Here is a 12,862-nt window from a genome sequence, read left to right on the forward strand (position 1 = left end):
TCAGACTTTCTACAGTTTATGGAAATATGTTGACAACAGAAGAAGGTTATTTCGGAGAAGAACAACATACCCTATTGCAGTGTGCTGTGGAAATCAACAGAAAATTGTCCGCCACTTCATTTTTTCAGAGGTATGCACATGTGCAGTGTAGTCGGAAGCAGCAGAGTTGCTGATATCAATGGAAAAATTAGCACCTTGCCATTTTCCAGAGATCTGCGCATAACTTGAAATGGAATACTAACCGGAATGCTAAAGAATCAGAGGTCTTGCCCAGAACTTGCAGTTATATGATTACCAAGTCCTGCAAGACGTCACTGCGTCAACATGTCATCATTGTCTACATAATAAATGTTAACATACTGTAGTCAATGGTAACATTTTGACTGACTACATTCTCATTCTCTCTACATTTTGCAATAATTTATTTTTTTGTAATCTTGGCCAGAGATCTAGGCTTACCCACCCCATCCAGAGAACCTCATTGGGTAAGTCCCTAACACTCTAAGGGTTCAAGCTTAGGTCATGGAACCCCCCAAGCCCAACCAAACCACCCCAAGGCATCACATTGGTGTAGCGAGTGAAGTGTTAAAGAGTAGTCTGGGGCCCCTCCCTGTATATACTACTTTATCATCTGTTTTGCTATTACGTTGAATGTATCTTTAAGGTTTTTCTGGCCAGTTTACAAAAAGCTGACTATAAAACTGTTTACTCTGTGTGAGGAAGGAAACGTGCCATTTCAATAACTCTTGTAACGTGGGTTAGAGCTTCTCTATTCATGCGGAAGAGAAGAAACTGATTTACCGAGACTTCAGCGACTAAAGGATCACGTTTTGTCGTCTCCCGTGTTTAAGGTACAGTAAGATGCACTAAGTATCCAGAAAGCTTAGAAGTTGTTATTTAAAGTCAGTAATGTATTTAGAGGATTTTTCTTAAGCAATTTGAAGAACTGTCATCGTTTTATACATAAATGTATATTGAAGAAAAAGGGACTTATTACAAATCAGATATACCTTAAAACAGAAATATACAATCTTTACACATAGGACTTGGAGAAATGATCCCAAGCACCAGAAATATGATAAGATAATATATAATAAATGAAAAATATTATTATCTAAACTGTTAACGGCTGAAAAGATAACGTCCTTTGGAGTTTATTTTTTGTTGTTTGTGATGACCATGTAGATAAACAAACTTTTGCATATAGTTATATCCCCGATAAGATCATATTGCCCCCTATTAAGAAGTTCCCTCGGTTCTCTTTGCTGTATTGTAAACCTAAACCTCACACATAGAAATGTAACCGATTCTGATTTGTGCCGTACTGTAAATGTATTTTCACTGTCAAGGCGAGCTCAGGGAGGACAGAAACATCTCTAGGAGCAGGATCCAACCCACAGTATCCGAGTGTTGTGAAACTGCGCAGGATTCGTACTGAACACTCACAGAATGTACCAACGTAAAGCAGGAATGCGAATGTTTGTGACTGATTGACAGCTCAACATATGCTTAATATATGCCAGTCATGTCCAAACTGTGGCCCTCCTGCTGTTGTGAAACTACACATCCCAGCATGCCTTGCCATAGTTTTAGCTTTCCCTAATAGCAAAACTGTGAAAAGGCATGATGGGACTTGTAGTTTCAGCTGGAGGGCCATAGTTTGGGCATGCATGGTATATGCGATCCGACCTGATTAGACCCTATGTTAAAATAATAATAATGTCACTTTATTATTCTGTTCTTAAAAGTTTACTATTGATTTGATAAAAAAATAAATAATAATAATCAATTCAATGTGAAAATGATCTTGTTTTATTAACTTTTGGGGTTGTACTTGCTTACCAAAAGCTGCTTCATACCCAGAAGTGAAGACAAGGGAAAGGCAGGCACTGGAGAAAATTTACTAAAATGACAGTTATATTTGACATGGGATGTTGCTAATAGCAACCAATCAGATATTTTCTATTATCTTCTAGAAGGTGCTAAATAAATAATATATAAATAAATCTAAATACTTCAGTAGATTCTTATTGGTTACCCATAGCAACATCCCATGTGAAATAAATCTCCCATCTTTGTAAATTTTGACCACTCTCTTTTTGTCGGGTGCATTTTTATTTACATATAAAACTTTGCTTTTATTGATATTGGAATAAAAATCTAGGAGGTCAATTCCCAGATTACTATATGGACACATAAACCATAAAAAGACAACACAAAAAAAAAAACACTGAATAGATGTAACAAGAAAGATCAACATGATGATAATTGTTTAAATAGATAATATTCAAGCGAACCAAGAAAAAGCCTGAGAAAATATGCAGTAATAAATAGTCAGGTAAACAAAAAACGAATGCAGTCAAAAATAAGTCACAGTGATTTGATCTTTTCTGATGTGACCCAGTACAAGTCCTGATAACTTCAAAATTTACCATGGGACAAATAAATACGGTTTATCACGAATAATTCATAAACATTGATAGTAGATATACAGTAAATGAAGGTGCACTTGATATTGAGGACAGGAAGAGGGTGTGTGCAGCTATTACTCAACAGTGTCTGCGACAGCTGCTTCCCCCCAGCGCCGTCAGTTTTTTTATCCTGACGAGCCTAGATTTATTACTGCATATTTTCGCAGGCTTTTTCTTATAATTTTGGTGCAATGGAATATACGTATTTAACTGACATGTAGTTGAAATAGATTGTGGATCGGTACTTGTGTACTAGCACGGCGATGCGATCAAAAATCGGGCGAATATAAGCCCCATATACGATGTTAGGTACTTGTGTATTTTGGCGGCGCCCATCGCATCGCATACCATAACGCATACGATGGTATGCGATGCGACGCGATATCGTACGATAGTGCACGATGGCATACAATTTTGAAATTGTATGCCATTGTACATGGCATATGATGCCATACGATGCGATGCGATTAAACATTGTATAAGCACCCTAATGGGTGCTTATACAATGTAAAGCACCCAAATGGGTGCTTACAATGTTAAATGCACCCCCACACCACCCCCCCACTATAAACGTGAACCCAAAGCGTGGCGAGGGGCGGCGGTACGCGTCCTACGACCTTTTCATACCCCCACTATCCACGTCGGCGTGCGCTCGCCACGCTTCGGGCTCGGTGGCTCGCTACGCTCGCCACACTTTCTATTCTCAACTCCACGCTGACATGGATAGTGGGGGTATGAAAAGGTCGTAGGACGCGTACCGCCGCCCCTCGCGGGCTCGCTGCGCTCGCCACGCTTCGGGTTCACGTTTATAGTGGGGGGGGTGGCGTGGGCGTGCATTTAACATTGTAAGCACCCATTAGGATGCTCAAAAGCACCCTTTAGGGTGCTTATACGATTTTTAATCGTATAGGGGGGCAAAATCGCATCGCATCGTATGCCATCGGGTGCATGGCATGCGATGCGATCCGTTCATCGTACGACGGACATCGGGGGCGCCGCCAAAATACACAAGTACCCTTGTGTATTTTGGCGGCGCCCATCGCATCGCATACCATAACGCATGCGATGGTATGCGATGCGACGCGATTTCGTGCCATAGTGTGCGATGGCATACAATTTTCACATTGTATGCAATTGTACATGGCATACAATGCCATACGATGCGATGCGATTAAACCTTGTATAAGCACCCTAATGGGTGCTTATACAATGTTAAGCACCCTAATGGGTGCTTACAATGTTAAATGCACCCCCACGCCACCCCCCCACTATAAACGTGAACCCGAAGCGTGGCGAGCGCAGCGTGCCCGCGAGGGGCGGCGGTACGCGTCCTACGACCTTTTCATACCCCCACTATCCATGTCGGCGTGGAGTTGAGAATAGAAAGTGTGGCGAGCGTAGCGAGCCACCGAGCCCGAAGCGTGGCGAGCGCAGCGTGCCCCGCGAGGGGACGCGGATACCTTCACAGGTATCCGCGTCCCCTGGCGGGCTTCACAGGTGTCCGCGTGGCGAGCCACGCGAGGGGACGCGGACACCTGTGAAGCCCGCCAGGGGACGCGTATACCTGTGAAGGTATCCGCGTCCGCTCGCCACGCTTTGGGCTCGGTGGCTCGCTGCGCTCGCCACACTTTCTATTCTCAACTCCACGCCGACGTAGATAGTGGGGGTATGAAAAGGTCGTAGGACGCGTACCGCCGCCCCTCGCGGGCTCACTGCGCTCGCCACGCTTCGGGTTCACGTTTATAGTGGGGTGGTGGTGTGGGGGTGCATTTAACATTGTAAGCACCCATTAGGGTTTTTCATCGGATAGGGGGTCAAAATCGCATCGCATCGCATGCCATCAGGTACATGGCATGCGATGCGATGCGTTCATTGAACGATGCTGAAATCGGGCGCCGCCAAAATACACAAGTACCTGATGTTAAATTGTATAAGCACCCTAATGGGTGCTTACAATGTTAAATGCACCCCCATGCCACCCCCCAAGTATAAACGCGAACCCAAAGCGTGGCGAGCGCAGCGAGCCCGCGAGGGGCGGCGGTACGTGTCCTACGACCTTTTCATACACCCATTATCCACGTCGGCGTGGAGTTGATTGTATATAGTGTGGCGAACGCATCGAGCCACCGAGCCCGAAACGTGGCGAGCGCAGTGAGCCCCGCGAGGGGACGCGTATACCTGTGAAGTTCTGCGCGTCCCCTCGACCAGCAGATAAACAGACAGGCAGATATTTGGATATTTTTAGGCCCCTAAAATCTGCCTGTCTGTTTATCTGCTGGTCGAATTGCCTTCCCAACTCGAATACCCAGCCTGGAGACATTGGGACATTTGAGAGAACCGAGTGTCCAGCGGGCACCATCTCCCTCACACCGAAGCGCTGGTTGTAACATCCCACAGCGAGATCTGTGTGAAGCCTGTAAGCGCCTGTTCACTTACAGAGAACCGTAACAAGTCACCTGTCAACGCAGCCAGAGGTCGAGAGGTATTTACATCTTGCGGAGGTTGCTCCTGGCGTTGACCCTCACAACAACGGGGTCACGCCATTGGTAGCGACTGACCACCAACACATATGCGACGGAGATTGCTCCCGGCACCGGCTCTAACTCCAATAGAGCTACGCCGGTGGTAGCAACAAAGACGCTGTGCCTGCTTTCAACCCTCCTCAACCTTCCTCCTGCCTGACCCGGTGACCGTTTGCTCCTTTTGCCCATACCACCGATCTCCATCCTGCGGTATAACTTGGTGCTTAATTGGGACATTGGTACTCACCACAATTGCTGCTACAATCTATTTTCAATTATTTGGAAACAAATACAAGTTAGTTGGCCAACTTGAATTCTGAATCTAAAATCGTTACCTGCCAAAGAGTCCCCACATTGTAACCAATATACACAACTCAAGTTCGTAAGAACATTGGGCGTATATATATATAATTGGGTGTATATATATATAATAAGAAAAGGGTGTTGGGATAAACCCAATGTAGGCGCCACTAATAGGAAGAGGAATTTAAGAAATATGCATCCCTTAATGGGGGTACCGTTCCTCTTCTCCGTATCAGTCAATCAGGGGTTAACCAGACAGACAGGCTTAAATCAGCATATGTTCTTAGGATCTTTGTCCTTTCTCCCAGGGTGTTTCATCCAGTTTACATGCAGTATGTGAAAAAAGGAAAGTGCATATGGTGCAGAAATCCTTTTATTTATATAAAACACATAGATACATATAAAAACAAGTAAAAGCTAAAGTGCTGTGGCAGGGGTGGTGAGGAAGAGTATAAGTTCTGTAATTACCAGAAGTATATGAGAAATCCGATTAGGGATGTTCTCATATAAAGCGTAGATGTCAGGGGTAACGTCTGGTCCCGTCCGGATTCAGTCCCAAGCGAGTCCCCTCTGCTGGTAACGTCAGAAAAACTTCTCCTGCAGTCCCTGCTTCAGCCCAGTCACTGGTGACTGGGCTGAAGCAGGGACTGCAGGAGAAGTTTTTCTGACGTTACCAGCAGAGGGGACTCGCTTGGGACTGAATCCGGACGGGACCAGACGTTACCCCTGACATCTACGCTTTATATGAGAACATCCCTAATCGGATTTCTCATATACTTCTGGTAATTACAGAACTTATACTCTTCCTCACCACCCCTGCCACAGCACTTTAGCTTTTACTTGTTTTTATATGTATCTATGTGTTTTATATAAATAAAAGGATTTCTGCACCATATGCACTTTCCTTTTTTCACATACTGCATGTAAACTGGATGAAACACCCTGGGAGAAAGGACAAAGATCCTAAGAACATATGCTGATTTAAGCCTGTCTGTCTGGTTAACCCCTGATTGACTGATACGGAGAAGAGGAACGGTACCCCCATTAAGGGATGCATATTTCTTAAATTCCTCTTCCTATTAGTGGCGCCTACATTGGGTTTATCCCAACACCCTTTTCTTTCTGTATCTATAAAACAGGTGGGAGGACACCTGAAGGGATTATCCACGTGGGCCGCCTATTTGCGCACTGAAAGGGACCTATATACTTTTTTCTCAACTCCGCTATATATATATAATGCTAATTCGATTTATATTTTGACAGGTATGATATTTGGCAATATTAGTATTGTATCATTTTATATTATTGTTCAATTTTAATTGTGCTTTTATTTTTAATAAATTTGTTATAGACATTTACAGTGCGCTCTCAGTTACATTGTGTATTTTTTCAGCTTGTTTTGTTTTTATGGGAGCAGCACACTAGCATGTTTATGCAGTAGATTAATTTTATATAAATTCATTTAGCAGTTTAAATCTAATTGTTTGCGCCCGAACAATTATATTTATTAAGAAGAATAAACAAAGTGGCCAACATTGGGACAAACAAGACTCACACACATAGATTAGTAAACTTCCCCGCTTGATAGCACTTTCTTAGTAATGTCAATGTTAATTAATGAGTAGCAGCATGCAATAAGGTGGATTCCTTTGTTAAACCGGTTAGTAGATGTTCAATGAATAAGGTTTCCCATATTATGTGCACAATGTATGGTTAATACTTAAGTGATCGTCCGGATAGAACAACAGGGATCCTGCTTGCAGTCCCCAGTGACCTCCACGTCCACTAGTTCGCTTCTGGCCGCGGTCTTTTCTGAGATGTGAATCGCTAGTTCTGTCAGTTGGCAGCTCAAGTCCCCAATCCTCTACGCGTTTCTCCACCTCTATGCTTGTTCAGCGGCTTCCTCAGGAGGTGTACTGGGGACTGCAAGAGGTCGGAGAGGTCGCTGGGGACTGCAAGCAGTCTCCCTGTTGTTCTATCCGGACGATCACTTAGGTATTAACCATACATTGTGCACATAATATGGGAGACTCCCGTTTTGTTGGGCAATCTCCCTGCACCCATGAAAGAGTGAACAGACCTCCTGCATTCTGCCCGCTTCCTAGAGAATGGTGCGGGAAAAGAAGATCATACACAAGATTTGCGTCTCCTTATGAAGGAAGCAGGTCTAAATGCCGAGAAATTGTGTACATTTTTTACACAATTTTTTTTTATTTTGTTTGTCTATGTTGACATAGGTCGAAATGGTGAAAAACCCCATGTCAACCTTTTGACTGTCGACCTTACCCAGGTCGACCTAATGCTTGTGTCGACCTAATGACCCTGTCAACCTAGACCCATGTCAACCTAGACCCATGTCGACCTTGTTCCATGTCAACCTAGACCCATGTTGACCTTGCTGGGGAATATGTTTATACTGTGTCGCTTACCTATGTATTTTCTCGTTTTACAGGTGAAAGCGTTGCTGCCGCCATGAGTATCACCGACCCAGTCACGGTACTGTCAGCTATTCTGTGTATTTTCGTGGCAGTGCTTTACTATGGACGCAAAAGAAACAAGTATCGGAATTTCCCTCCTGGTCCCACGCCATTACCCATCATCGGGAACATCCACATTCTGGACATGAAGAGACCGTATGAGACACTCCACCAGGTATAATTCAATACACTATAAAAGAAATGACAGTTATGAGGGATTTAAATGGGGGGTTTTCAATTTTTGGGGGGATCTGACTTGTGTGGACAGGCGGTATTTTAACCCTACCACCCAATAGGGCCTGTAGGGAGAATACAATAGTGCCCAAAACATGGTGAGTGCAGCGAGCCACGCGAGGGGACATGGCACACTGATAGTGTCCATGTCGACTTCAGGAGAAATTCAGGAAAGGCCCAGTCAACCATTAGTGGCCTACGTAATCTATGTTGACCAGGGGTGTAACTGCAACTTTGTGGGCCCCATAGCAAAATCACAAGATGGTTTGGAGGTATAGATGGAAAGACAGATGGTTCGGAGGAATGGGCGGATTGATGGACAGAAAGCACAATATGGGGGCATCGACGGACAGGTGGATGGATGAGAAGGGGCATAGCGGGCGAATAGGTGGGGACATAGATGGGTGGACGGGAGGAGACATGGATGGACGGACAGGAGGGGGCACAGATGGACGGATGGGAGGGGGCATATATGCAGAAGATGGCATAGACAAATGGAAGGACAGAAGGGGCCACATAGACAGATGGATGGGAGAGGGCATAGACAGACAAATGGACAGGAGGGGCATATTTGGAAGGATGGATGGGAGGGGGCATAGACAAGAGGGGGCATAAACGAACGGACGGGAGGGTATATAGACAGATGGGCGGACAGAAGGGGGCATATATAGATGGACAGGAGGGGGGCTGAATGGAAGAGGGCATATATAGACAGATGGATGGACAGAAGGGGGGCATAGATGCACAAACATGGTTGAATTGACCCCCTAACTAAACAGGGTGCAGGGGGTGCAGGTTTAATGTGGCTTGGGGAGGGGGTGGCCGAATTCAATGCCACAACACCATGCAAAGTTTTTTATAAGTAATTTGTTAAAAATGTTATAATAAAGTACTGCTGCAACTTTGGGTATGGAGCCTAGCAATGTCTTTACTAGAAAGGAGCCCATTTTTTGTAGAGGATTACCGGAATGGGCAAGACCGAGTTCTGTGCTGGCTGATCTTACCCAGAATTTTGGTCTGTAGCCACTCTGGACCTCTCGTTTTCAATGACTGATCCTTTTCCAATGGGGCTGTGGCCTGCGGGTAGTCCGAGGGCATCTCCAGGGCTCTGGCGCTGGGATGCGGTCACAGATAACAAGATGCGCCGGGAGCAGGGGTCACAGCCTGCGCTGGATCACAGACGATATTACAGCGCAGACAAGAGTGCCAGCAGCAGCGAAATACAGCAGGGTGACTGTGCGAGTTCCCTGTCAGGTGGAGGCAGTGGAGATGGCGAATCCCACTGCAGTTATTGAAGTCTGTCAAGCGGCTGCGCCTCCCTCCTCCACGCTCAGTAAAGTACACTGCGGGACCCGAACCTGGCAATCGCAGTCATTTCAATTTTTTAGAGGGTGCAGGGGACAGTCTGCTGATTCCCCAGGCCCCCCCAAGCCCTCGGGACCCATAGCAGCAGCATCCCCTGCATCCTCTATAGTTATGCCACTGATGTCGACCATACAATTGACCCTTTGACCCATACCCATTAATTGATGGTCTGTTTCTGCATTGGTACGAGCAGAGTAAGGTGACTGGTGCAGTCAGTGAGCAGCAGTGCAGGCATGCAGCCATAGAAAGTGGCAGTGTAAGGAGACTGGTGCTATCAGTGAGCAGCCATGCAGTGCAGACATGCAGCCATAGTAAGTGGCAGTGTAAGTAGACCGGTGCTGTCAGTGAGCAGCAGTGCAGGCATGCAGCCATAGTAAGTGGTAGTGTAAGGAGACCGGTGCTATCAGTGAGCAGCAGTGCAGGCATGCAGCCATAGTAAGTGGCAGTGTAAGGAGACCGGTGCTGTCAGTGAGCAGCAGTGCAGGCATGCAGCCATAGTAAGTGGCAGTGTAAGGAGACTGGTGCTATCAGTGAGCAGCCGTGCAGTGTAGGCATGCAGCCATAGAAAGTGGCAGTGTAAGGAGACTGGTGCTGTCAGTGAGCAGCAGTGCAGGCATGCAGCCATAGTAAGTGGCAGTGTAAGGAGACCGGTGCTGTCAGTGAGCAGCAGTGCAGGCATGCAGCCATAGTAAGTGGCAGTGTAAGGAGACTGGTGCTATCAGTGAGCAGCAGTGCAGGCATGCAGCCATAGTAAGTGGCAGTGTAAGGAGACTGGTGCTATCAGCGAGCAGCCGTGCAGTGCAGGCATGCAGCCATAGAAAGTGGCAGTGTAAGGAGACTGGTGCAGTCAGTAAGCAGCAGTGCAGGCATGCAGCCAGAGTAAGTGGCAGTTTAGCAAAGATAAACATTCATTGGGCAAGCAGGCTAAAAGCCTAAAGAATACAGCATCTACTTACTTTAGTGCATTGTTCACTGTGTATCTTTAATTGGGGTAGTAATGGTGCTATACATACCTCCCAAGTACTGTAAGTGGACACTGTCCCATCCATGGGTCGCAGTGTCCCGACGACATGGTGGGATGGGGGTGGATGGGGAGTGGTGACCACTGAATAGATGCATGGGGACTGCACAGCTGCTCACTAACGCAGTCAGTACTCATGTACACAGGGCCAGATGTATCAAGCTTCAAAAAGTGATAACAGGGAGAGTTCTAAACAACCAGCCAATTGGCATCTAACTGTCATTTTCAAACCCAGGCTGTAACATGACAGTTAGGAGCTAATTGGCTGCTTGTTTTTTTCACTTTCCATAGTATCACTTTTTTAAGCTTGATACATATGGCCCTAAGTATTATAAGGTATGGGTGACTGCATTATATACAGTTGTGCTCATAAGTTTACATACCCTAGCAGAATGTGTGGTTTTCTGGCCATTTGTCATATATTCAGAATATGAATGATAACTCACAAACTTTTCTTTCACTCATGGTTAGTGGTTGGGTGAAGCCATTTATTGTCTAACAACTGTGTTTACTCTTTTCATAACGACAACAGAAACTACCCAAATGACCCTGATCAAAAGTTTACATACCCTGAAGATTTTGGCCTGATGACATGCACACAAGTTGACACAAACGGGTTTGAATGGCTACTAAAGGTAACCATCCTCACTTGTGATCTATTTGCTTGTAATCAGTGTGTGTATAAATGGACAGTGAGTTTCTGGACTCCTGAAAGACCCTTGCATCTTTCATCCAGTGCTGCACTGACGTGTCTGGATTCTGAGTCATGGGGAAAGTAAAATAATTGTCAAAGGATCTGTGGGAAAAGGTAATTGAAATGTATAAAACAGGAAAGGGATATAAAAAGATATCCATGCAATTGAGAATGCCAATCAGCAGTGTTAAAACTCTAATTAAAAAGTGGAAAATGAGGAATTCTGTGGAAACCAAATCATGGTCAGGTAGACCAATAAAAATTTCCAAGTGCGAGGAAAATTGTTTGGGATGCAAAGAAAAATCCACAAATAATTTCAGCTGAAATACAGGACTCTCTGAAAAAAAGTGGTGTGGTTGTTTCAAGATGCACAATAAGGAGGCATTTGAAGAAAATGGGCTGCATTTTCGAGTCACCAGAAGGAAGTCATTACTACGCAAATGCCACAAAGCATCCCGGTTACAATACTCCAAACAGCACAGAGACAAGCCTCAACACTTCTGGAACAAAGTCATTTGGAGTGATGAGGCCAAAATGTAACTTTTTCACCACAACCATAAACGTTACATTTGGAGAGGATTCAACAAGGCCTATGATGAAAGGTACACCATTCCTACTGTGAAACACGGAGGTGGATCGCTGATGTTTTGGGGATGTATGAGCTACAAAGGCACTGGAAACTTGTTCATAATTGATGGCAAAATTGAATGCAGCATGTTATCAGAAAATACTGGAGGAAAATTTGCTGCAGGAGTGTCACTATGTGTGCCATATAATTCCATGTGTGCTGCGTCAGTCCAGGGGTTCCGTCATCTGTGCAGTATAATACCATGTGTGCCATCATGTGCAGGGCCGGTGCTAGGTTGTCCAGCGCCCTCTTGCAAACCATAAATTTTGCGCCCTTTCACATTGTCATTGCAACAAGCTGCAGCCGGATTGTGGGAGCTTATGCAACATGCGATCCTATGGAGGATCTCGGGTGCATGTACATGTATGCATACACCACCTCAGTGCTGTGTCCGTAAAATGTTGCAGGCACTAAAGGTGCCCATACACTCTGCGAGAATCGCATACTTTATGGACTACCATGCAGCACATACTTTTTGTACTGTGTGATGCGATGCCCACGGGAGCACACATCGCATCGCACGCTGCTATTGCAGCGTGTATGGCCACCTTTAGGCACATAACCCAGCCCATTATTTAAAAAGTGTCTAAATGAATATAAAAAATGTGTTATAAACATGTATAATAAAAGACTCACTGTTCTTTTGCTGTTTAACTCTTGTGCAGTCCCCCCTCTTCTATTTGCGTAGGCAGGACACTGATGACCCCATTACACCTCTCTCATGACTGAGGGGGAAAGGAGGGGAGAGAAGGAGCAGATGGAAGAAGAGGGGAGGAGATAGAGGGGGCCGGAGTGTTGAGGACTGGCAGTGGCACTGGTACAGCACACTGAGAAGAGGGAAGGAAGGGGAGGCGGCGCTGCTGCCTGTTCATCATTTGACAGCTGACAGGCGCAGGGAGCAATGGGTAGGGGGCGGATCCGGACATGACATGTCATCCAGGCATTCACAGACAGCGCTACATGCCTCAGCGCAAGTGTCCGTGAGGAAGAGGGGGCAGGTCGCAGGAGGAGGACAGTGTGTGTGCGGTGCAGGGAGCTGCTCAGCCTCTCAATACTGCCGCCCGCTGTCAGACAGGCGCTGCGGGCGGCGTGCAGGAGGCAGTGACAGTGAGGGCTGAGGCAGCTTTAGCAGAGCAGGGAGGGAGAC

General features: G+C 45.8%; 1 protein-coding gene across 1 annotated transcript in view; it reads left to right on the top strand.

Annotated features, from left to right (window-relative positions):
• The first annotated feature begins 683 nt into the window (after positions 1-683).
• The window catches only part of LOC146064814 (cytochrome P450 2C5-like), a 44,132-nt gene continuing 31,953 nt past the window's right edge, over positions 684-12,862 (top strand). Inside the window, exons 1-2 of the mRNA XM_083178709.1 lie at positions 684-851; positions 7,749-7,948. Of these exons, the coding sequence (XP_083034835.1) occupies positions 7,769-7,948 (180 nt within the window). The 5' untranslated portion in view covers positions 684-851; positions 7,749-7,768. The remainder of the gene's footprint in view (positions 852-7,748; positions 7,949-12,862) is intronic.

This window comes from Crinia signifera, chromosome 3 (genome assembly GCF_055691185.1).
Source record: "Crinia signifera chromosome 3, ASM5569118v1, whole genome shotgun sequence".
NCBI classification, from domain to species: domain Eukaryota; kingdom Metazoa; phylum Chordata; class Amphibia; order Anura; family Myobatrachidae; genus Crinia; species Crinia signifera.